The sequence below is a fragment of the Alternaria atra genome, assembly GCF_907166805.1.
Source record: "Alternaria atra isolate CS162 genome assembly, contig: 34, whole genome shotgun sequence".
NCBI lineage: Eukaryota > Fungi > Ascomycota > Dothideomycetes > Pleosporales > Pleosporaceae > Alternaria > Alternaria atra.
The window spans coordinates 1,224,004-1,248,557 of NW_025091333.1; the positions used below are offsets into that span (position 1 = coordinate 1,224,004).

General features: G+C 51.6%; 9 protein-coding genes across 9 annotated transcripts; 3 read left to right on the top strand and 6 right to left on the bottom strand.

Annotated features, from left to right (window-relative positions):
• Positions 1 to 1,132: 1,132 nt before the first annotated feature.
• On the bottom strand, positions 1,133 to 2,598 carry ALTATR162_LOCUS10854 (uncharacterized protein; the record flags this gene model as incomplete). Its single annotated transcript, XM_043318494.1, has 4 exons — positions 1,133 to 1,928; positions 1,977 to 2,049; positions 2,100 to 2,502; positions 2,554 to 2,598. 4 exons carry the CDS (start codon positions 2,596 to 2,598, stop codon positions 1,133 to 1,135), a joined length of 1,317 nt encoding a protein of 438 aa, XP_043174429.1.
• Positions 2,599 to 3,584: 986 nt separating this feature from the next.
• ALTATR162_LOCUS10855 (uncharacterized protein) lies at positions 3,585 to 4,661 on the top strand (the record flags this gene model as incomplete). The annotated part of the gene is made up of 5 exons (XM_043318495.1): positions 3,585 to 3,692; positions 3,742 to 3,854; positions 3,902 to 4,059; positions 4,113 to 4,362; positions 4,460 to 4,661. 5 exons carry the CDS (start codon positions 3,585 to 3,587, stop codon positions 4,659 to 4,661), a joined length of 831 nt encoding a protein of 276 aa, XP_043174430.1.
• Positions 4,662 to 5,784: 1,123 nt separating this feature from the next.
• ALTATR162_LOCUS10856 (uncharacterized protein) lies at positions 5,785 to 7,337 on the bottom strand (the record flags this gene model as incomplete). The annotated part of the gene is made up of 4 exons (XM_043318496.1): positions 5,785 to 6,336; positions 6,386 to 6,842; positions 6,911 to 6,939; positions 6,990 to 7,337. 4 exons carry the CDS (start codon positions 7,335 to 7,337, stop codon positions 5,785 to 5,787), a joined length of 1,386 nt encoding a protein of 461 aa, XP_043174431.1.
• Positions 7,338 to 8,727: 1,390 nt separating this feature from the next.
• Positions 8,728 to 9,672, top strand: ALTATR162_LOCUS10857 (uncharacterized protein; the record flags this gene model as incomplete). Its single annotated transcript, XM_043318497.1, has 3 exons — positions 8,728 to 8,982; positions 9,029 to 9,589; positions 9,640 to 9,672. 3 exons carry the CDS (start codon positions 8,728 to 8,730, stop codon positions 9,670 to 9,672), a joined length of 849 nt encoding a protein of 282 aa, XP_043174432.1.
• Positions 9,673 to 10,459: 787 nt separating this feature from the next.
• On the top strand, positions 10,460 to 11,833 carry ALTATR162_LOCUS10858 (uncharacterized protein; the record flags this gene model as incomplete). Its single annotated transcript, XM_043318498.1, has 1 exon — positions 10,460 to 11,833. One exon carries the CDS (start codon positions 10,460 to 10,462, stop codon positions 11,831 to 11,833), a length of 1,374 nt encoding a protein of 457 aa, XP_043174433.1.
• Positions 11,834 to 12,222: 389 nt separating this feature from the next.
• ALTATR162_LOCUS10859 (uncharacterized protein) lies at positions 12,223 to 14,118 on the bottom strand (the record flags this gene model as incomplete). The annotated part of the gene is made up of 1 exon (XM_043318499.1): positions 12,223 to 14,118. The coding sequence occupies one exon, from the start codon at positions 14,116 to 14,118 to the stop codon at positions 12,223 to 12,225; it is 1,896 nt and encodes a 631-aa protein (XP_043174434.1).
• Positions 14,119 to 14,153: 35 nt separating this feature from the next.
• ALTATR162_LOCUS10860 (uncharacterized protein) lies at positions 14,154 to 15,707 on the bottom strand (the record flags this gene model as incomplete). Its single annotated transcript, XM_043318500.1, has 1 exon — positions 14,154 to 15,707. The coding sequence occupies one exon, from the start codon at positions 15,705 to 15,707 to the stop codon at positions 14,154 to 14,156; it is 1,554 nt and encodes a 517-aa protein (XP_043174435.1).
• A 644-nt stretch (positions 15,708 to 16,351) lies between these two features.
• ALTATR162_LOCUS10861 (uncharacterized protein) lies at positions 16,352 to 19,630 on the bottom strand (the record flags this gene model as incomplete). Its single annotated transcript, XM_043318501.1, has 4 exons — positions 16,352 to 16,839; positions 17,826 to 18,709; positions 18,763 to 19,523; positions 19,592 to 19,630. The coding sequence occupies 4 exons, from the start codon at positions 19,628 to 19,630 to the stop codon at positions 16,352 to 16,354; spliced, it is 2,172 nt and encodes a 723-aa protein (XP_043174436.1).
• Positions 19,631 to 21,372: 1,742 nt separating this feature from the next.
• Positions 21,373 to 24,244, bottom strand: ALTATR162_LOCUS10862 (uncharacterized protein; the record flags this gene model as incomplete). The annotated part of the gene is made up of 3 exons (XM_043318502.1): positions 21,373 to 23,372; positions 23,432 to 23,669; positions 23,708 to 24,244. The coding sequence occupies 3 exons, from the start codon at positions 24,242 to 24,244 to the stop codon at positions 21,373 to 21,375; spliced, it is 2,775 nt and encodes a 924-aa protein (XP_043174437.1).
• Positions 24,245 to 24,554: the final 310 nt, after the last annotated feature.

Genomic DNA, 24,554 nt, shown 5'->3' on the forward strand with positions numbered 1-24,554 from the left:
GAGGGGCCATGGGTAAGTGGCGAGTGGTGAGAGTGAGATGGGAAGATAGGATGCGCTTTCGGGTCTGTCGCAAGTTTGATGCAACAGCGTCGCGAGCGGTGCGCAAAATCTCTAGACCATGTTTGGAACAACACCTCATCAGCCTTGTGCTAACAGTACTCGTTACATGTTAACCTGTGCATGTGTTGTTGCAACATACAGTGAATGTTTTTAGAGCACAATTTGCGTGGGTACAAACTCTTTCTCCCTCTAGGCTGACAGGAAAGAATGAGTCGGGTAACAGTAACACATTCAGCTGTATCTGTTTACCGTTTCGATTCATATCTACTCCAGCTTCACCTCTATCTGGGTAGCAATGGTATGCTAGCTGCATGTCGTGCAGAGCTCCTTGATACGCAGAAGAGCGGAACACGGTGTGAGAGGGCCGCGACCACGTTGATGATGGTATTGACATTGACGATGGTGATGATCCAGGCAACGAAAGTAGGGTCTAGTATGCGGCTTGTTGCGGAGAATCGTTCAGATGAGCGAATCCATCATGGAGTAGTCAACTGGACATATAGCAATACAGGTGAGAAGCCCCACCAAGGCTGCAAGCTACGAGAGCTCCTCGTATACTACTTGGTCTACAGCTAGGATTACAAATTTGAGAACTGGCGCGGACAAGAAACGCTGCCTCACAGTTTTCAAAGCGCGTAGAAATTGGCGGTAGTATCCCAGTAGGGCTGTTGGAGGTGGCTTGGGTTGGTTCAAACCTGTGACGCTTCGTCTCTATGCGCTCTGGCATGCTCACCTCGAGATGCAGCTGTTATAGCATCGCTACGGTAATATGTATCCTCCTTAACATCTCCCTGTTCGAGATTCTTGACAATCTCACTTCCGAAGACAGCCTACCTTGGGTGAAAACGCTCCACGTCCCATTGCCGTAGCAATATAAACTCAATACTTATGCCCAAGTCGAGATCAACATCAAGCAAATCGACACATACTTCAAGTGCTCAACAGGCGATAGAATGCTCATGGTGTAGGACATATCGTTACATTTCGTATACGTATTTCCTTCGCTCTCAAATTCATTATTCGTCGCATTTCCTCACAACGCTAACACTGCCGGACTCTACAGATAAGTTGCTTACAAGTTGACGGCAGTCCTGAAGTTGTTGCCGGCGTAGATGGCGTTGTCGCCGAGCTCCTCCTCGATACGGAGGATCTGGTTGAGCTTGGCGAGACGCTCAGATCGGGCTGGCGCACCAGTCTTGATCTGACCAGATCGCAGACCGACAACGATATCGGCGATGGTGACATCCTCAGTCTCACCGGAGCGGTGAGAAACCATGACACCCCAGCCAGCGCCGAAAGCGTCCTTGGCAGCCTGGATGGCCTCAGTGATGGTACCGATCTGGTTGACCTTGAGGAGAAGGGCATTGCAAGACTTAAGTTCAATAGCCTTCTTGATGAACTCGGGGTTGGTGACGGTCAAGTCATCACCGACAATCTGGCCATCGTAGGTCTTGAAGAAATAAGACCAAGCCTCCCAGTCGTCCTCAGCGAAGGGGTCCTCAATGCTGATGATGGGGTACTTCTCGGCCAGCGACTTGTACAGCTCGGCGAGTTGTTCGTATGTGAGCCACTTGCTCTTGTCGCTGTCGGGGTTCTTGAAGTCGAGGTCGTACTTCTTCTCGTCGGCCTTGTAGAACTCGCTGGATGCGACATCCATGGCGATCTTGATCTTGCCAGTGTAGCCAGCCTCCTCAATAGCCTTGGTGATGAGGTCAAGGGCCTCCTCAGGAGTCTGAATGTCTGGGGCAACACCACCCTCGTCACCAACGTTTCCGGCAGACTGTCCGTAGGTCTTCTTGGCGAGGGCCTTGAGCTTCTGGTAGACTTCGGCTCCCTGGCGCATGGCCTCGGAGAAGGTAGGGGCCTCACTGGAGGTCATTAGTATGGGTGGCTACTCGTATATGTAGATAACCTACCAAGGAACGATCATGAACTCCTGGAAAGCAAGGCGGCCACCAGCGTGCGAGCCACCGTTGAGGACGTTTTGGACTGTATAGTCAGTAAAAAAGGTTTTTTTTTCCGGATGAGCGTTTACTCACAGGGTACGGGGAGAACGTAGGGCTTCTTAGTGCCAGCCAAGTCGGAGATGTGTGCGTAGAGGGGGACACCCTTCTCGGCGGCAGCGGCCTTTGCGATAGCCATTGAGACACCGAGGATGGCGTTAGCACCCAGGTTAGTCTTGTTTGTTGTGCCATCGAGCTTGTTGAGGAAAGCGTCTACGGCGGACTGGTCCTTGACGTCGAGCTTCTCCTTGATGAGAGCAGGGGCGATGGTGTCGTTGACGTTGGCGACAGCCTTGGTGACACCCTTACCACCCCACTTGGACTTGTCTCCATCACGGAGTTCGCAAGCCTCGTGGGAGCCGGTGGAGGCACCAGAGGGGACGATGGCGCGGTGAAGGCCGGTCTCGGTGACGATGTCAACCTCGACAGTCGGGTTACCCTGAAGACGTTAGAAGTGAAGCTTGACAAGCATGGATGTCTGAATACGTACCCGAGAGTCGTAGACGGAGCGGGCGTGGATCTTGGTGATGGTCATTGTGAAGGATTGCTGTTGAGAGAGTCAATTGGAGAGTTGGGGAGCCGCGAAGTGCAAGGCAGGAGATATAGAAGCAGATCGGATGCGCGGGCAGCAAAGTCCGGCCGCGGATAGGATGCCGAGCAGAAAATTCGACTTACTAGTTGTATGTGTAAGATCAAGTGTCGGTGTTGTTTTGTTTGGGTGGGGTGTTCCAGAGCTTAAGAGTCCAGCAAGGTTTTGGAGGGGTCGCTCAGCAGAAATCAGCCCCGCTATGACGCCGTCGCCTCATTGGTAGCCACCCACGGCCTCTTTGTAAAAGTGTGCATTAACATTATCGCAAAAGCATCGAGTGGGACGACGCGCAAGCTGATTTGGGGGACCTGTGGGATATGATTGACAGACGCCGGTGATGCATTCTCTCTTCGGCCCTGTCGATTATGCACGGGAGATCGTCGTCCAAGGTAGCTTCTTTCGCAAGGGATTCAAAACCTCAGACTGCTCATTGGGGAAATACCCAGAGATGTCAGACAAGTGCGATACAAAGTCTTCTCAGCCAAGCCAGGCGAAACAGTAGCTCTTCTAGCACCGGTGGAGAAGTCGAGCAGAGGTCAATTCATTTTAACACAAACACTGACCTGCGGAGTCTGTTGCATGTAGTTGTAACTACCGTCAGTGTCTCGTGAGTGGACCGCGAGTATCATCACGGTTGGTTATCCATCTCTTGTGTTACGTGAAGACTGCAGATAAGTCTTGGACTTCTGAGAACCGTGACAGGTGGTCGGAATGGTTCAACAAAGATAGCTGTTCGGGCCGGTACAAGGGCACAGCGTCGTGAAGTAGGTATTGGTGCGGGTCAACAAAGAGGCGCACCTGAGGCTATGCCAGTATGGCCATTATTCGGTGACGAATATTTCATTGAACATGATTTACGAATTGAACGGATCCAAAGCTGCGAGATATCCCACGGGCCTGGATGGACGCAACTTTGCCTACTAAAGACGTGCATGTTCACATCCAAGTCCAGTTCTGCCAAGCCCAAGCTGGCCCAAGCTTCATCTGTACGGGCAGCCGCGACGCTGGGAGCTGCCTTCGCGTGTGGGTTCAACATCACCGTATAACCACACCAATACCGTCCTCCCCGCTATATCAACTCGCCCGTAGGACAAGGCTTCTGGCTTTTATCTGATCTTACGCCTTCCCACCCGACTATCCAAAAGCCCGACGAAAGTCGCCCTCCAACACACCTACCGTCACCACTTCAAGCTCATCACAATGTATGTCGTACTGAAGATACGCTGTTCCGATACTAACCACAGTACAGGGAGGTTCTACTAGGAATCACCGGCAAGGACTTCACCCTGATCGCCGCCTCCAAAGCCGCCATGCGTGGCGCCACCATCCTCAAGGCATCCGACGACAAGACCCGAGTACTCAACACACATACCTTGATGGCTTTCTCTGGAGAGGCTGGTGACACTGGTATGACAGAAGAAGAGGTTACGAGGGATTAGCGGTAGCTAACAACGGTGCAGTTCAATTCGCCGAGTACATTCAGGCAAACGTACAATTATACTCCATGCGCAACAACATGGAGCTGTCCCCCGCCGCGACAGCCAACTTTGTCCGAGGAGAACTGGCGTCAGCGCTGAGGTCAAGAAAACCCTACACGGTCAACTTGCTGCTAGGAGGATATGACACGATTGCCGACAAGCCGACTCTGTACTGGATCGACTACTTGGCGAGTCTAGCGCCGCTGCCATACGCTGCACATGGATATGCACAGTATGTTTTACCAGTTGTTGTTTTTACAGCAGCATACCCAACTCCGCTTCTGCATGTTCCTACACGCAAAGATCCCATGCTAACACAGTACCTCCAGATACTACTGCCTCTCTCTGCTCGACAAGCACCACCATCCCGACATCGACTATGAGCAAGGCATGAAGATCTTGCGGATGTGCACCGAGGAGCTCAAGCGACGTCTTCCGATCGACTTCAAGGGCGTACTGGTTAAGGTCATAACGAAGGATGGCATCAAGGATGTGGAATATGAGGACGATGTGAAGGTTGCGATTCCATAGAGGGCTATGGTTTACGGAAGCTAGATTATTCCGTCGAACGATTTATGCATAACAGATAGGTGCCATTACGATTATGACACTTAAGCATGACAGGTAACGAGAACAAATAGTCAAATGATATTAATGACTACGCCATGTTCCTGATGCGTTACAGTAGCGGCTATACATATCCTTGCTTGTTGCTTAGACCATGGTCCCGTTGTCTTCGCCGACTCACTCTCCACACGGATTGACTGATGGTTCCGTAAAAATGTCCAGGCTTAGCTGAGCCTGAGTGCAAATGAACGTGACCATGTCCTAAGATAGCTTCGAAGACACTCTACTCTGCGCAAAGGCAAACCCGAAGCAACACAGGACGAGTAGCATGCTTGCACGCATCTGGTTCACATCAAAGCACGCATAAGACAAAGGTATGTCCTCCCAATAAATCGACACCGCAGACTCATCGCCATCACTGAAGACGACCCAACGAGAAAGCAGCTTCCTACAGGAGTATCGCTCTCCGACCCCACGCCACCGTAGTGACTGGCAACTAAAAGACAAAGGTGTTCTGATAGTCGTGGCTGGGTTCGTTTGTATTTTTGATCAAAGAGCGAGAAAGGAGGACGAGGGGCGCAGAGTTTTTATACTGAGATGTGGGGTCCGCCAAGCCAGTGCACGGGCGGAAGGGTTTTTTGCGGCGGCGGGCACGGGCACGGTCAAGCGGCGGCGGGATTGGGGACGACGATGCGTGCGGCGAAAGAACGACACCAACACTCTCATGATGCTGCAGACGACGATATTGCGCGACAGCGGAGGCGTAAAGACATGTCGCGTGGCAGATCTTCAATGTTTGCTTGATGCAACGACAGACACAGACACGTTCAACTGAACTGCCTCCACACCAACAACCCGTCGCTTCACAATTCACGATTCACGATACAAACAGTCAAAGAGTACAATGTGTTGGGTAAATACTTTTTTTTTCATTTCGGGGAAGTTGATGGGCATAAAGCATGTCGCGATCTACCACTGCAAGATGAGGATAACACCGCCGCTTAAAAGAAGAACTTTTACGTTCAAACCATGGTACCCATCTGACATGCGCTTGCCTAGTCGGACTTATTCGCAGCTATGTCGCTTCCTAGTTCTTGTATCCGTTCTCATAACCATTAGCCATGACTTCCTGTAAGCCCTGGGGAGGGCCAGCAGCCTCTCCCTTGGCGGTGCCATTGACGGCGCCGTTGGTCAAGCCGTTCATGGTCTTCTTTGACTCATGCATAGCGTCCTCAATGGGCTTGTCGTTCATGGTGTATCCGGTGTCGGATGCATCGACGAACGCGTCAAGACCGGCACCCTCGCGAGGGTACTCCTTCATCAGCTCCTTGTGTCGTCGCAGAGCCTTGTTCATCTCCTCAGGGGAGACGTCGTTCAGGAACACGCAGGTACCGATGGGGTTGGGCACGGCAGCACGGAGCAGACCGTCACGAGTCTTCAGGATAGCCTTTGTGGCTTTGTCAAGCATGTCCTCGTCGAACAGCTCGTGGTCCATGGATAGACCGGCCCTGGAGAACAGGTTCAACAGTCTCCTGTGCTCCTCATCGCTGAGAAGACCACGCTGGTTCGCCAATGTCGCCGAGTAGGCCATGTCGATAGAGATGGCATGGCCGTGACGAAGGGGGACCTTGGGCGAGAGCTACAAACGAGTCAGCAAAGTCAGCGTCCATAAGGTGCAGCAGCCTTACCTCGTGGAGCGGGCTCCAGGTGTGACCGTAGGCAATAACACGATCAAGACCGATCTCGTGGAGGTTAGGCGTCTCGAGCTTCAACATCTCGTGAATGCCAGCGCGGTTTATCTCATCCGCTGCCTGTAGGACCTCCTTGTCATCACCCTCACGGCCGAATCGAGAAGTGATTAGCTTCTCACAGTACTTGTCCAGCAAGTCGAACGTGGGCTTGTGGGCACAGGTTGAGATTTTGATCAACTCTGCGAAGCCGTTTCGTACTTGACCCTCTGGTAGGGTCTTCAAGAAAGAGAAGTCGAGGAATGTGTGCATCGGAGCGTGGTACGCTCCGAGACGGTTCTTGTAGTTGCCGTAGTTGACAGCGACCTTGATACTGACGCTGGCATCGATCAGGCCAATGACGGTAGTTGGGATACGGATGAAGTTGGTGTTCCTTCGGTAGGCGGCGCAAGCAAATCTAAGACCACGAGTTAACTCCCTTCTTTCAACGCAGTCAGGCCAGAGTGCCTTAGAGCTATATTTTACCCAGCAACATCAGTCACCAAACCACCACCCTATATCACATTAGCATCTTTTCACACCCAACGCGGACTGGATAACATACAACGACAAGTACTGGCTCCTTTCGGATGATACCAAAGTCGGTCATCGAGTCAACAATGCTGAGGAGAGTCTCCATAGACTTGGCCTTCTCGCCAATCATGGTCTTGTGGATCGTCAAGGGCAGGTTGTAGTGGTCGAAGTACTTTTGCATCTCATCGCCGTAGACGTTGTAGATGTTCAAGTCCATGACAGCTAGGCAACGGCCCCAGCGCTCGTAGCACTTGGCCAGATTGTTGTTGGCAGGGTTGAAGACGCCATCGAGGAAGGTGAAGTCATATTCGATCTTCTCGTATCCCTCGACGTGGAAGCCGTTCTTGGTCTCTACAACGGAAGCTTTGAGGTCTGACATGGTGAAAAGAGTTTGAAAAAGTGTATATGAGATACGTTGAGTTCTGCGGAGTCAAGTACGGGCACGACTGTCCTATATAAATGGCCCCAGACCGATGTCGTTTGGGACTACTCACATAGCTCGTGGTACACGCTCCGCCTCCATTGGCTCTCGCACGCCAGCAGCGCTCCAGACAACGTCAACCATACGTGTTATTCTCGTTCATGATGCGGCCACTCGTGGATCCCTTGTTGTTTGGACTTGGTACCACTTCACATCGAGCCAAACTAGGCTCCTACTGGCCGGCCATGATGAAATGACTTCAACAACAGCGCCCTCTCAGCGGTAAAACCCGGTTCCGGCACATGGGATTTGCACATTGCACATGTAACATGGGTTTTTGCGGGCTTGGACGAAGCAGAATCATCCTATTTCCCCTTCAGCTAGGGACGAAGTCGGCGTAGCACGAGCCACGAATTCATTTAGTGCCAACAACGGAGTCTCTCCCGTTGTGGAGAGACTGAGATACACTACATAAAACTGCGGGGCAATCATCGAAATCACCTCATTCCCACTTCAGGAATCGCATCGTTCGATTGCTGACGTTCTGTGGCAGATGTTGGGAGACTTTTCATTTGCCAGCTAGTCGAAAGATGTGCTGTGTGCGCGCAGGGCTGATAGTGCAGTACCGGTAGCCATACAACGGCACTTTTTTTTTACCCCTCAGTGCATGGGACAAGCTGGAAAAAATGTGACGTTCGAGGGGATCTTTTCGATCCTAGTTCCCGCTTCGGGTAGATAGAGTTTGGCGGATTCAGGATCGCTGAGGTATATTGCCTGGTAGAGGTAAGCGTACCTTGTCATGGCAAGTCCTTGTGGCTCCATAGTCGGCTAGCGGGTGCAGCAAGCTCTAGATCGTTGACGACAGCCACAGCCAACTCAACGTCAACACTATACAGAACCGTATATGCACCAATGATCCGCCCCACATGAACGTCGCATATCCACATAGTGTAGTGTGAACTCGCCTCAACCGGTGCCAAGGGCGCCTTGACGCGTACACGGGGGTGTGGCATGGAAAAGGCAGGATATAGTGTCTGAGCTACATTGGCATCCCACCCTCAATAATGTGGTTTTGCACAAAAAGCAATTTGGAGAGAGTCAATTGCTAATGTGCTAACATAAGGAGTGACATCTAGATGACTCCACGGAAGCGGAATCCGTGCTAAAACGGTCGACCGAACCAAGTGCCACTCATCGTACATGTTCCTGCATGCATTTCGTCATTACTAACCACAGCCCCGCACTAGACCACACGCGTTGAGGGGCACCCTCTGGTAGCTTGGACCTTGGACGCGTCAAGCTCACGGCTGCTCGCACAAATTCATACTGCCATTGAACAACAACAGCAATGGGTAGCTTCGATCAAAGTAAAGCATACGCAGCGCAAGAGGAAGAGGGTGCCTTCTTTGACGATGGGCGGGAAATCGAGCTCCTGCACTTTGTCTACTCGCACCCCAACATTGAGAAGATACGAGGATCACCAGAGAATGTCCTGGCAGCCATTGACGAATATGGCCGCACGAAGAAGTATCTCATGAACGTCGGAGAGGACAAGGGCCGCATTGTAACAGATTTGATCGCGGAAGTAAAGCCAAAAACTATGGTACGAGACTCCTTGGACTCATTTCTACATTTCTAACGACACGCAGGTAGAACTCGGCGGCTATGTAGGCTACTCCTGCATTCTCTTCGCAGACGCAGTACGCAAAGCAGGCGGTGAGCGATACTTCAGCTTCGAGCGCGATCCCGCTTTCGCGGCCGTCATCATGTCTTTGGTCGATCTTGCAGGCCTCACCGACCTTGTCAAGGTAATCGTAGGCTCAAGTGACGAAGGAATCGCACGACTGGCAGCTTCGGGACAACTCAAACACGTCGACCTCATGTTCCTGGACCACTACAAGCCGGCCTACACCACGGATCTAAAACTATGTGAAGAGCTTGGTCTGATAACCAAGGGCTCAGTGCTGGCAGCGGACAATGTCATCAAGCCCGGAAACCCGCCGTACTTGAAGTATGTCAGATCGAGTGTCGAGGAGAAGGTGAAGGAGGCTGGAGAAGGTGGACAGACAAACCTCAGCGGCATCGCTGAGACAAATGTCAAGATGTATGAGAAGAGATATGGCAAGGCCAAGTTCAGCGAGAGCAAAGGCAACCCGAATCTCAAGTACGAGAGTAAGCTGGTAAACAGCTACGAGCCAACTGGGGTACCTGTGAGTTCGAGCACTGGCGATGTCTCGGGAGCATACACTGACTAGCACAGGATGGTATCGAGATCACACGATGCGTTGGTTAGAAGGAAGCATCATGAGTTGGTAAAACACGCGTACTAGTCTCTATGAATCGCGAGTTTCAGCGGTGGTGGTGGGTCTTGAACGACTCAGACACGGTGATGGTAATCGGCTACCTACCAGCATGATAACCACTGGTATTGCCTCAATGGCTACACAAGTCAATGCAACAAATATTTGAATCTGTATTCCTATGCATTTGACAGAGTGTCTTTGCGAATTCGTGTTTCACAAATTGTGCGTAATGTTGTGACAATAGCATGACACGTTGCGCTTGAAGAAACAAACATGGACCCCACACACCCGGCATCCTCCGTACGAACCCCTCAATACCCATCCGCCGATCGCGGCCAGATCGCAATCTTAAAATCGGAATCCACTAAATCCAGATCGCAAATAGGTCATGGAATTCCTAGTGTTCCGCAATGTCGTACATGAGTGAAGTAACGATGACGTCTACACTAGTCATGCAAAGCCAGCATTCCAAGGCCAACAACTTTGTCTAGGCGAACGCAGCCACACGTACATCAATCACCTCGCCTATGCAAGAACGGACTTCGTGACTACGAGCCGTCCGTCTACTGCCGCTAAAATCCTCCTTACTTGCAGTTTGCATTACAGCGCAAGCTTGCAGTTTCTCGCAGGGGCAATTGAGACGTCTCTCGGTCCTATTCTTGATAAGATAACGCCGTTGGTGGTGTGTTGGGAGGCATCTGAACGGTGAAGACTGTGCGAGAACAAGTGCCGAGGTCACGAGCTGCTCATTCTCATCAACAGCAACAAGGCGAAGACATGGCTGAGGGAAAGAAGGATGCCGTGGTGTTGCCATTTTACTATAGCCATGTGTGGAAGAATGTGCTTCTACTGGCTCTGAGCGCTGTTTGCGCGCCTCTCTCGGCAGCGCTGGTGTTGGTTGGTCTTGCAGTGTCGAAAGTCCATGGGCAGCGCAACGCGACCTTTTCCAAGGAGGATAAGCAACATGTTGCTGCTGCACGAAGACGGAAAACTATTCTTGTCACGGGGGTGTCGATGACCAAGGGCCTCACTATTGCGCGCAATTTGTCTCAGCATACACCGCACCGCATCATTGGCGCCGACATCTCTGCTTTATCGCCAGGTCGCTTCTCCAGCGCTATTGCGAGGTACTACCGTCTGGACACACCGAGTGGCGACGATGCGGACCCGTATATTGACTCCATTCTCTCAATCATTCAGCGCGAGAAAGTGGACCTATGGATCAGCTGCTCCAGTGTCGTTGCAGCCGTAGAAGACGGTCAAGTCGTCCGCTTAGCAGAGAAGCAAGCAAAAGAACAAGGCCGCCAGTTCGAAGCCATCCAATTCAGGGAAGATGTTGTTGAGAAGTTCCACGAGAAGGACAAATTCATCGATTACATCGAATCCCTTGGTCTGCCGATCCCGGAATCGCACCGCTGCACTCATCCAGGCGAAGCCCTCGATGTGCTCATGGGAGAGCTTCATAGAACGCCAACGAAATCTGGAAGACCGGTACCCAGGCGACGATTCATCATGAAACCCATTGGAGTGGACGACAAGGCTCGGAACAACATGATGACCCTCCTGCCCTTTAGTACTCCAGATGCAACAGCCCAATACATCCACTCGCTCAACATCAGCAAAGAAAACCCCTTCCAGCTCCAGCAATTCATCAAAGGGAACGAATATTGCACACACGCCCTCGTCATCGGCGGCAAAGTAAAAGCCTTCACCAGCTGCCCCAGCTTAGAACTCCTCATGCACTACGAACCGCTGCCAGCCTCCTCCCCCCTCAGTAAGAAGATGCTCGAATTCACCGAGCGCGTGTGCAAGGACGGCGGCGAAACCTTTACGGGCCATTTGAGTTTCGACTTCTTAGTCGAGAATGATGATAAGGGTGCGGCTGCAAAATTCTACCCTATCGAATCCAACCCCCGCGCTCACACGGCAGTCGTACTGTTCGAGCAAACTCCCGAGATGGCAGAAGCATACCTCTCCATATTCGACAGCCCTAACCCCTTGACCTCCAAAACAAGTCTGGTCCTGTTTTCCCTCGCACCCCGACGTACAGTTACTACTGGATCGGACATGACCTGGTATCTTTCGTCATCTTACCACTTCTCGATTTGTTGTTCGGCGTCACGACGCTACAGAATGCGTTTAACGATCTAGCGACCTTTTGGAGTCATGTTGTAGGCTGGAAGGATGGAACGTACTTGTTTGAAGACCCGGTGCCGTTTTTTGTTTTGTATCACCTATATTGGCCAGCGAAGTTTTGGAAGCGTTGAGGAGGGGGAAAGGGTGGAGTCGGATTAACGTTAGTACTACGAAGATGTTTGAGGGGTGAGTGTGGGATAATGGGGTTACATGGGAGAGGGGGTTCAGTGTGACGCACGTTGGTGTGTATTTTAGATCGTTTATCGTGAGATGTTGTATCATTACCAGGGCCTCGTAGCTCGATCCAATCGCACTGCCATGCTAGCTCAACGATGCCACTTCACCCTAATCCAAACCTGTGACCTTCACCCCTTCTTCTCCTACTTGCTACTTCTACTCCACCCTCAGTCCAAACTAACATCACTCTCCGACTCCCAAACCTTTCCCATATACCCATCCCCATCCCCAGCACCTAACCACACCTTCTCCAACTCCGCAGAATCCCGTCTTGCCTTCTTCTTCTTCAGCTCCACAACAGCAATCGCCATCTGTCGCTGTAGACGAGTCTGCTGGCCATGCAGCGCGCGCGCCATACCGCATCGAGTGTAGCAGCGAAATGCGACGTGGTGTTTACTAGCAGTGCCTGTGAGACGGCGGAAGAAGCCTCTACGCGGCTGAGATAGAGCTAGAATCTTAGTTTCCTTGGAGGTACGGGAAGGATGAACGGTGATGATGTGGTGTTTCCGGGACGTGGTGCTGGAGTAGGTTATGCGGTCGTAAACTTCTTTTGGCCTGGTTCCATTCTTGATACCAGATGGTGAGCGAGCCATGGGTGCTGCGTCATAGAGTTCGTCAGCATGGATGAGTGCTGCGAGGGAAGTCGAGTTTGCGGTGCTGATGATCTGTCGGACTTGTCCATCCAAGGAATGGCTCTGCTCTACTTTTCGAGCGACGAAAGTGAGAATGCGTTGAGAGCGAGTGTCTTCGGCAGAATTGTCGATCTGGTCGCCGGGGCTAGGTAAGTAGGCTGTGCTCTTCTCAGAGTCTTCGTCTGCTTCGTACCTACGCTTGATGTCGTTCTTTCTGTCTTCCTGGCCTGATGGAACCTCGTTATCCTGAACATCGGTGGCGGTATCTGTAATCTCTAAAATAGTAGTCTGGTTTAGGATGTCTTCCAGATCGTTCTCTGCATGTTCTTGTCCCAAGAGTTGGCTGCCAGGCGTATATATCGGGCTATCCTCTGAGTCTCCATCCGCCTCAAACTTGGGCTTGACTCGATGATCGCCATCGTCGAGGCGTAGTGGAGCCTCAACACCGGCCCTATCTTCGGCAACCGCAAGTACCGCCTCCTCTTCCACCTGCACGATAGTGTCGTCGACGACAGGCGTTTCCTTCTCCGCCTCTTCGGCAGCATACGAAGCCTTGAGACCCTCCCAATCTCCCTTAACCCGCAGCTTCGCGCGCATCAACTCCACATCGCCTTTACCACGAGTCAAATCCAGCATCATCTCAGCAACACGTCGAATCTGCTTCAACGGCACAACCTTGGTCGAAAGCTGCTGCCCAGCGCCCTCCTCTGCTTCCGCCTCCTTTTCTTTCTTAGTCTTGGGCTCGATCTGCAACGCCCTGAAGAGATCGTTTATGAGTTGAAAGTTTGGAGGATCTGGATTCGCATTCATGTCTTCAGCTCGGAAGCGCCGGGCTTCGTCGCTCATGAGGACTTCCTCGCGGATACGCAGGACGAGGTCGTAGGCGCGGCGGTAGAACGAAAGGAAGTCAAAGTTACTGTGTACTTCGCTGTCTTGCAGCTCTGACTTCATGGTACCAAAGAGATTGGCGTGTATCTCGTCTTGCTTGTTGAAATCGGGTTTGCGTACCCTGGACTTGTTCTTGCCTTTGCGCCTTGGTTTTGGAGGCGTGATCTTGGTCGCTAGATTTGCAAAAGTATCTTGCAGGTCTTTCAGATCTTGATCAGCTTCTTCGATGTCATCGTCTGGCGTATCCGTAGTAGCCTCCTTCTGTCGGTAGAGGTAGTTGAAGACCGCGTGGCGCCTCAGCCAACGATCGTTGTCCGGATTTGGACCATAGTATTCGCGAATCTTAGCATCCAACGGCAACTCAGTCTGTAAGCCGCGCTTAGTACCGAATTCTTTCGACACACGAGGTAGGAAATTGCACGTGCTACGAAAATCCGAGGCCATAGTGCGACTACTAGTGTGGCTCGAGAGAAGATAGCGGTTGAGGAAGTCGTTTGGGTGAGTGGGTGGATCGCCCCGGAACATAACCTTGGACCCATGCATATTGATCAGGTAGTCGAGGTCTGGCCACCAGATATTCAGACCTCAATCTGGCAGGCGGCGTTATATAGATGAGCCAAACCGTTGATGAACCACTGTATCTTGATGATCGCAGTGTGATGGTAGATCTGATTGAAGTGCCACATAGAGAGTCCTGCGAGCGTCGCATGGACAGTGATGAAGACACTAGCGGTCATTGGCTTTTCTTGGGAGTTCAGAAGATCCTGTAGCCATTCCAACAGTCTGTCTAGAGGCTTGAGAAGTATGGTGCTGATCTTGATTTCTTCTTTGCACATATAGTCGGGCTTTGTTCCTTTCATCCACATGCGGTCCTCGTAATCGACATGGCAAAGAATGCATCTAGCGATATCTAGACCATGCTCGGTAAGGTCGCGTATCATTCGGCGATAGTCTTCGCTCACTGCTTTCTGGATATCGAGGACTATGCTCAAGCCGAAAGGTAGGTAATCTTGTGATGTATCCTGACGCAGCAGCATCTCTCTGGTGAAGTGGTCCCACTTTGGGAGCTTGAGGTTGCCCTTGCGAATGACGTCGAAGAACCCCAAGAAAAGCATGAGAGGGTGCTCTCGTATGTCGTCGTTGACGATGTTCTCTGTTGAGCGTGTCTCCGTAATGTAAATCTTGACCAAAGCGGCAGCATCCAGACCAAACAGGTGGCGCAATGCCTTTTCAGTAGGTATTATCGCTAAGCCTTGCGTTCTGGTATCAGGAGCAGTTTGTATCTTATCAAAAAGCTGACGGATAATTGTAGCCAATTCTCTAGGTAACAGATCAAGCTCTTCCACTAGTGCCTCGACGTTTTGGTGTACATGGTCCTGAGCAAGGTCAGACACCAAAGCCGCCGTAATTGCATTGACGAGACCCTCGTGGTAGAGAACCCACACCTCGTAAACAACATCCCGTATACGGTTGAGGTTGTATAGGAAGCAGAGTACAAGGAACTCTCGACGCAACTGCTCTTCCTCTGCAGTCAACGGATTCGTTTCTGGTATCGGTACCTTCTTCTTCGCCTTGGGCGTCGAAGTTCGATGTTGCTGGCCGTCTTCCTCCAAGTCGGATCTGTCCCGTTTCCGCAGCTTCTCCAACAAAACATCCTGTTCGTCTTGGCTTGTCTTAGGCCTGGTGGGAATCTGGATGAACACAAAGGTAGACTTGTCATTCTTGTGATCTTGAACCTTGTTTATTCCGGGGATGAGACCTTTCAACGCTGCCATGAGCGCTTCCAGGCTCCCGTTGAAGTATTCATGACCCAAATCCGCTGTATTGTTGTGTTTGTGATATTGTGTTATCTCCCTCCTCAGGCGGATAGCGTCGTCAAGGTCGTTGATTCCTGAGGTGTCTGCGAGTGGAACGCTCGTGGCGGCGATGGCGTTGACGAGTTGCTCTTGTTTCTGTAATGGTATCCTGTAGCCCTTCTTGCCCTTTTTTCTTCTAGCCTGGTCTGTGGCTACATTTGCGATTTCTACACCACGCTGAATCGCCGCCTTGATCAGCCACGCCTGAAATTGGTCGATGTACGTCTTGTAACGCTTGACTGTCTCGGGAAGTTCATTTCGTCGATAATAATCCATTCCGTAAGAACAGCGGGTAGGCGGTTGAGAAAATGAGTATGGGTAGTAGAAACGATATAGAGGAATGCGGTGGCAGTAGATCTAGTTGGTGGGGCAGACTCGCGAATACGCCAGAACAACTTTCACTAAGTAAGATATCTGTGCTTTCTGTTGTGGAAGGGAATAAATGAAGCATACAAGACGAGACACCTAGGGCAGTGGGCTCCCAGGCAGGCAACTTACAATCGAGTACTGTGGAAGATGACAACGCCAGTCGCGATAGCGTAGTTACGGCCCGCCAAAATACTGTTGACATGTAATGACTGACGTAACCAGGTGGTGACCTAGAGATCATGAGTTCGGTGGTCTATATCCTATCGTGCTCGCACTCTCGCAGGCTAAAAGTCCAGGTAAACAAAGTGAAAAGAGGAAAACACGCGACCAGTGTGATACGAGCCATAACGAGCCGATCATCGAGGTCATCGTTGGATCTGGAGACGACTAAACCACTAGCCAAGTTCTCGATCAGCTTCCAGCATGGTTCAGAGCATCGTTTCATTATTGGCAGGATAATTGGAAATCAGTGCTGAGGTTCGTCAGAAGTTTTCGTGAAAGGCATCGTCCGCGACTGTATCCATTTTCGTATCCGCCCATAGTACATCTATTCACAACAACGAGCGCCATTCCCTACTCTCAGGCCTCTCAATACCCAAATGATCACACAGCTGACCCATATGATCGACGCCCCAATACCCCTCAGTCTCCCCCTTCTTGTTCGTAGCAACAAACCAAGGCAATCCGAAAGCCCCATCCTCGAACGCCTTATTGGTATTCCCACCCAGTACCTTCTTCACCTCCTCCGTCTTCGTCCTCTCAACCACTTTCATTGCCTCTTCCTCACTGCCTAAAACGGTCGTAAGGATAGCAAGCAGGTTCTCCAGTTTGATCGGGTCGTTCCATTTTGCCCAGAAGTTCTTGTAGAAAAGGTCAATGGCGCGTTCAAGGTTTTGGGGGTGCGAGAGCGAGAGGGAAGCTAGGGCACGTTGGATGGGTAATGTGTTGATTGGGAAGCCGGGTGGAGTATCCTGCGATATGGGAACGTTGAACTGTTTCGATAAGCGCTGGCGCTCTGTGTTGATCCATTTGTCCTTGTCTAGCGTGTGTGTTAGAGGTGTAGACAAACGGCCGTGACTCCGATAATGGTCCACTGGGTCGGCAGTTGTATTTCTCTTTCGTGTTGTTCTTTTACTCGGACCATACCAGATACATTCTTTGCAGAGACGGGAAGTTGAACATACTCTTTATTTTCAACGGCGGTGTGTTCTCACAGACCTTCATCAACCCCCCGAGCAGAATTGGCACATAGTCCACTTCAACCTGCTTGAAAACCTTCGAATTCTATCCAGAAGATTTTTGTCAGCACTGCGATACATATGTATACCATCTCCAATATCCATCAAAGCAAGTGACATGTGCACAAACTTACCTTCAATATGTAGAAAGCAATGTAAGCAAACGGGCTGACAATGTCAACGTAAAGGGTAATTTTCGGCTGAGACATGGTTGGCCGTGTTATTCTCCCAATCGGGGAATAGAACAGAGGGATTACTGATCTGGAGTGGAGATACGACCGGGGTGGCCTTTGTATGTTGTTCGTGAGGAGTCGATAGCGGCGATCTCATAGCCGACTGCCTTAACCGAGGCACAGTCGGCGCCTGTCTTTGACGCAGGCGTCCGGTTCGAGAGCTTTGAGACATGATTTTTTCTTCTACAATCTCATTATGGTATGTTCATAGTTAACGCTCTGCATCACGAGTGTTCGTCGTTAGCGTCATGCATGGAATGTTGTCAAGCGTCGTACAATGTGAAACCCTCCTCCATGCCACAACTTGAAGTCCAGAAAGATGAAATAAAGAGATGCAAGACAAGCTACCCTTGGGCTGTTCATATTCATCTCTACACACACATACACCTTCCACGATAGCCAAATCCACCCAGCAGAAACAGAAACAAGCCCTTACCACATGATCCCCTTCCACTCAAACGCCCCATCAATGTTCCTCCACTTACCCTCCCGCACCGCACTTCCCCACCCCATCATAACAGCCAACAATCTACAACTGGTGCTACTAACCGTACAAACTACCGTATCTGCCTTGCCCAACACGCTCAGATCAAGCAAATACGCGCGCCCAACAAGTTCCCTTAGTTTCATCGCGCTCTCAGGAGCAGCAACCTTATCGTCATTAACCTTCTTCAGGTCCTCAGCGTTACCAACGGGTTGCCCCAGGGAAAAGAAGACGTCGCGGTAAAATCCGCCTTCCCATCCGGTGATCTCATCGATCCAAGTGTTTTTCTTCGGCTGCGATTGGGCGGCTTCGAGGGCGGCTTTTGTGGCGAGGACGATGCGGTCTTGGGCGCGGATGCTGTTTGGGCCTAGCTCGGGGGAGTCGTAGACGAGGGGGTCGTCGGAGGCGAGGATCATTTTGGAGGTTGTGTGGCGGGGGACTAAGGGGTCCGTTGATGAGGAGAAGGGGGAGGAGAGCAGATTCCGCTTGGCTTTCTTCTTAAGCCCACCTTCGACGAGGTCGATGTAGAGGTCGCGGGCTGTGTCAACGTAGCGGGCCAGGGGGATGTAGTCTTTTTGGTATTGGTATTCCATGGGGTGTTTGTCGCCGTGGCGGACGTGCATGGCGATGCTGAGGCCGCCCTCGCTCTTGACTTCTCCGTACATGTCTAGCGCTCGTTGGAGAACGTAGGCTTCATCATCTGAGCGGAGTTTGAAGAGGGCTTCGTAGCCGGTTCGGGCGAGGTTGAAGATTTTTGATTGACGTTGAACGCCCATCTTTGTTGGGTCTTCCCACTCGTCTGTGAAGGAGTGACCGAAGGTAGATTTTAGCGTCGCTCCGCTGACGACGATGTGGCGGGCGGTGTGAGGGCATGGGACAATGTGGGAGGGAGGAGGCGGAAGGCAATTGGCGGAGGGTGGAGGTTGAAAGTAAGAGGAGTACTTGCCATAAGGCCTGATAGTGGTGTCAGTATCTAGCAGCAGATAGTTGGGTATTGGGAGACATACCAACGAGTGTCGTCAACGAAGAAGGCGCGCTTCTCAGCTTTCGCCAAACCATACGACATCCACAAACGCATCAGCGTGTTGCCAAAGCCTGCATCTTCCGTTTCCATAACATATGTCAAGGTCCTGTCACAGACCTTGAGTCCTTCCGTAGAGATACCATCCTTGATAGCCTCGTCCTCAACAAAGCCTTTCGGTCTTCCTGTAGCCTTGGTTGATGGCAACAGACCTTGTTGTTCCGCTTCTTGGACATCAATATAATACTGATCTTGCTGGTAGTAGTTCAACATTCTCTTGGCAAAGCCAGCCGAAGCCTTTGCTTCCTGACTAATCTCCTTGGACACTTCCATAGACTGATGGCATATATCACGGTACTGTGCCGGACGAAGTGGAAACTCGTAGTCGGATGGTATCGATACAGTCCACCTCATCTTTCCCTTGGCATCCTGGAGCGCAAGAGCAACAGGCTCGTGTGGCAACTGACTGCCACCAACCATCTCCCATTCTTCATCACTGCCATCCTCATAAGTGGCCGCTCCCTGCGAGTTTGCGTAAATCTGCCTCAGCACAATCCAGAGTAAGAACGCTACTCCACAGCACCCTATCAGTATCCGCTTCACCAACTTCGAATGACTCGGCTGTGTAGTCTTCTTGCCATGCTTCGGCAGCAGACTAGGAAGGCTCGGGCTCGGCGGCGGGGATCTCGCAAGCAGTCCACGTCTCGAAGGAACCGTAGGAGAGAGGAAAGCACTCGAGGTAGCAGACTGGGGTGGCGGGCTTAGTTGTGAGTAGTGTGCTGTCGCCTGTATAGACAGGTTCGATTCCGTCTAACATGCATCTTGGAGAACTTCTTCGCAGCCTGGTTCAGCATGTCGAATGTCAAAGACTTGGTGGACTGAAGTGATCGGCGTACTCGTTATCAGCGTTCGTGTAGAAGGACAATGTAGGGTATCGGCCAAGTCGGGCGGCTTTCTGCAGTATACGGTACTACTGTGATGACGAAGCTGTAACGCCCGTATATGCAGGTAGGGAAACGTCACCTCTGACCCTGCAGAGAACGCTCCAACAAGCAAGTAAAGATGTAATAGTAGTCAAAGGAGGGGACGTAGGCACCGCCTATCAAACAAGCAAGACAAGTTGGAAAAAAAAAAGTACAAGAATGTATAACTCAATCCCCTGTTTCCCCGAGATACTAATCAAAGGGAGAAGGAGAAGAGAGCCGTCCAAGAAGCCATTCAAAAGGGCGGGCAAACCTTAGGTGTATCTTGAAAGAGGGCCCCTCCTGGCGCGAGACGAGTTTCACAACCAGAAACAATCCGATGTCCGAGCAGGATCCCGCAGTGAAATGATCTCCATCAAGGAGCGCCCGAGTCCCTTACAAAACGGAATAGGCCAGTAAGCGACGATTCAAGAAGCGCTGCAGAGACCAAGACAGGATCGAAGGTAAGATTGCGTGAGATCGCACTTGCTTGATCCAGGAAGGTTGCAACGAGGATGCGGAAGGCGCAGGAGGGGACCTCATTTTGTCGTATGTGCACGGGCCAGGGTGTCGTTGTTTCAGAAGTGCCTTCTAGTGCAACGTTGACGCACTGCTCCGGCGCTAAACGCAGTCGATGCTAGAGTCGAGTAGCCAAAACCACATGACAGTGACACCACTAGTTGCTTACACCAATGGCGGCTTGGGATCTTTGCAAATGTAAGCTGATTCGCTTGCTGCCAGTTTGGACTAGAGGGCACATAGTCAGATGTACAGGCAAATATATTAAGGGAAGTTTACTATTTAGAACGTCATGCAGGACATGCAGTAAGACTGCACCTGGCGATCGACATTAAAATCCCGAGGCACGGCAAGTAAGCTCCGCCGTGCCGTATAGCTCGTACTATATACAGCCTCGGAGTACATATCTGTAAATTGCCAACGTGTTAGCGCTTTGAATCTTACAAAGACAAGCTCACGAATAGCGAGACGGCACTTATCGTATTGCGCGTTCGTCTCATGAACCATAGGCGATAGCTAATTGTTTTGCTTTGATCGAAGATGCACATGTTAGGACGGCATGTTGGAACCCGATTGCAGAACACATGTCATCGAGACAAGTATAGAAGCTATTCTTCATAGCTCCCATATCGTATTCGCAAACAACAAAAGATTCGAGAAAAGCTATATAAAGGGGGGTATCAGATCGAAAGTCCCTCGGCACAGGAAAGGTGAAGAAACAAAAAAGTGGTAGTGTTACAAAATCCTTCCAGGCCGCATCGCAATGTGACTAAACAAGCAGCAGAAAAGCCGCCCCCTTCAATAACCCATGTGCGTAACACAATCCTGTACGCTATTTGCCGAATTTTCCATCCAGTCCTATTCCTGGTGGCCAATCATTACTCCATTTCTCCATATAAACGCCTGTCGCTAATGTGTGTATCCTCGTAATTGAGGATGTGTTTGCTGAAAGAGAGAAAGGAAAGTGGAAGTACTGTGCCCCGCGCGCCCCTCGTTGTTGACGTTCTTGCTTCATCCTCATTACCGTACTTCGTTTCATCCTGATTAAACTGATTCGTTTGTTCGCTCAAGCAAGATTCACAGCTAACTCTCGCCACCCTCTGCGTTGGGCAAAATCATGGTCCTTCGGTAACCGGCCTAAGACTGCTTCGCCTTGCAGTCTTCTCAACGCGACCGGTGATCATCTCGTCGAGCATACGCGTCATCTCTTCGATGTTCTTGGTTGAGCCATTGGTAGCTGGAGGAGGTAGAAAGGGAGTCTTTACACTGAGTGCAGGCGATGTTGGACCTTTCGGCAAGCTGATCCCACTGCCGTCACTGCCGCTGCGTTGATAATATGACGTGCGCCGGCTTCCTGGTGATTCACTACCCATCTCGTGTGCGTTGTCATTCTTCTTGCGAGCTGACGTGAGGGCGCCAATCATACGCTCCTTGTCCTCTAGTTGTGCGCGCAGGTTGACTATCTCGTTGTCTCTTTCGGCAAGGGCTGCAATCATGCCACCCTCCTCGCTGTTTGTGAGCTTGTGCGACAACGACAGGGAGACACGAGAATGACTGGACCGCCGGGCGTGCAACAGGCGCTTCTCAAGGGTAGCGATGTAACGGTTCTTATCCGCAAGATCAGCTTGTAGTGCTTGGATCTGCACTGTCTGACTTGCAATGCCGTCGCCATTCTCCCCAACCGAGTCGTCTTCCTCGGAGCCGTCCATGTGAAGGTGCGGTGTGCTTTGTCTTTTACCTGGAACTTCGAGCGTGGCATGGCTTGCGGAGGAGCGTATAGAGCTTGGGCGCATGTCGTGGTGGTTATTGCTCATGACGGAGCCGCGCTGGAAGCTCATTGAAGAGAAGGATCGGCCATTGTTCACACCGAGAGACTTGGAACTCAAAATTAGCCTGTTGAGATGTTCGATACGCTCCTTCAGGGCGGTTCGGGCTAGTTGCATCTCAAGCATCTGTTCTTCGTGCCGTTGCCTGTCTTCCAGTTCGCGCGCTTTCTCTTCCTCCTTGTCTCTTTTCAGCTCGTCATCTTCTTCTTCCTTGGGCTCCTTATTTTTGCCTTCCGCAAGCTGCTTCTTTAGTTCCTCAATCTCTAGGCGGTAGCGATCCAGAAGCGCTCGACTTCCAGCGTCTCCACCAGCACCCATAGACTCGTCGGCTTTCTTGGCGTGGCTGACAATGTTGTTCTTGGCTCGGGAGGCGAACTTGAGCGTATTCAGTGTCTCACCCGTGTGACTGTTTACGGCAGCAGGACTCCCACTTGCTCCGATCTGGATTGTACAGAGAATGCTGACCAGTGAGTTACCAGAGAGAGCGGGTTGAAGAAGTCGGGTGAGCTTGCTGTCTCGGTATGGCAAATGCTTATCGCCCTTGCCCTTGTCCTTCTCAGACTTGTCCTTGTCGGAAGCTAACCGTCCAATGACTGTACCCAAAGTAAGCAAACTCTTGTTGATGTGGGAGCCCTCAGTTCGTCTTTCTTTGTTATCGGCAGCCTTTTCAGAACCAGCCAAATCGATCAAACTGAGCGTCGAAACACGAACACCACCAGGGACAATGGCTGATCGTTTGTCACCGCTCATTGCCGGGCCGGGAGCGCGCTCTCTGCTTTCGACAACAATCTGGACCACAGCGTGACTGCGGGAACTGCGCGCATTGAACTGGGTACCCGCCACCTTTCTTGAGTTGTCACCTCGGGCAATGACCCTCAAGAGTTGCGTCGGACTCTGCACGATTTCTTCCTTCAGTGGCGACGCATAGACACCCCGTTTGCTGTCCTCGCGCAGCTTGATCTCTTCGACGGGCCCGGTCTGGCCATTCATGCCTACAACAGGTCCTGCCAGCAGATCGATAATCTTTTCGTTGTAGATTTCAATGTAGCTGACTCTCAGGAGAAACTCTCGCTGAGGCGTCTCGCGGATGTAGGAGAAGATGTCAGTGATAGCGAGTGGTATGACACCAGGATTCGTTGCAGTTCCTTGCATAGAAAACGTCTTGCCGGTTCCAGTCATGCCGTAAGCAAAGACGGTGCCGTGGTAGCCCTCCATGACCCTCCGGACAAGTCGTTTGGCTGCAGCATCGTATACGCGGGCGTTGTTGTCTTGGGTGTCGAATACGTTGTCTAAGTCAGACCAAGTTAGCTCCAGCTCAATCACCCTCCGCCCCGTTGTGCAACTATACCATATATGTAGTCCCCACCCTCCTTGCCCTTGTAGGCTATCAATGCGCGCTTGTTGTTGACTTCCCACTCCAGGTCATGTTTATTATCCTTGGCCCCAGCATCAGGCCTTACTCGGACGCTCACAATGACGTTGCCTTTGCCGTCCTTGTGTCCCTTGCCATCTGCGCGTCCGTCCTCTCCGTCCTCGAATGTGGTTGCGCTGGTTGCGTACGAGCCCTGGGGCGAAGAGTTGCGACTCTGCGGTGGTGAGGGAGACTGAGATGGGCCGTCTCTACTGTGACAGAATCCGCGCTTCCGTTGAGTAAACTTGGAGGCGACAGAGGTGATTTTGGCAGCAAGCCTCGCGCTCCTCCAATGTTGGAGCTTCGTGGCTTCTTGAGGCTATTATTCCGAGAAGGCGTTTGACCTTTGGATATGGATGACACTCTCCGATCGACCATGTCTCCGCCAGGCGTCGAACTCGTCGACAGCGGACTAGTTGGATTTGACCTCCCCCCATGTCTGGGTGGTTGTGGAAAGGAACCGATGCTGACTGTCTTGCGCAGCGACTTTCCAACGGGCAGCGATCCGGCAGAACCAGCTTCGGGTGGGAACGACGGCACCGACGGCGATGTGAGGTGCTTGGAAGTCGGTCTGTAGGGCAGCGAAGACGAAGATACAGCGCGTGTATTGGCAGCACCCGGGAGCAACGAGTTTCGTGTTGTCGGACCGACATTGGAGCTTCTGTGCTTTGGAACGGGCAGCGAGGGCAAGGGTCCCGTTGGAGGAGCAATCGACGGTCGCGACGGGCGAGGCAGCGAGTTGACCGACATTGTGATGGGGGTGGCGCGTATGTACGAATGCTACTGCAGGCTGGAAGGGTGCTGGCGCTGTAGTGTTTGGCCCGATTGCCTTTGTTTTTTCCAAGTGGCCTATGCTACAGTGCACATGTCCGGCGCAGCCTTCCAGTAGTCGTGACCAGAACTCGAACAGGCTGGGGAAGCTGGAAAAGCTGGCTGTGTATGCGGGGGAGAGATACAGCCTTTGTTGGATATGCGTCAGCCTTGGACAGGCAGGGACCTGGATGCGGCGGGAAGCAAGCGCGAAATGTAATGTAGCGGAGACGGGTAGGTGCAGTGGATA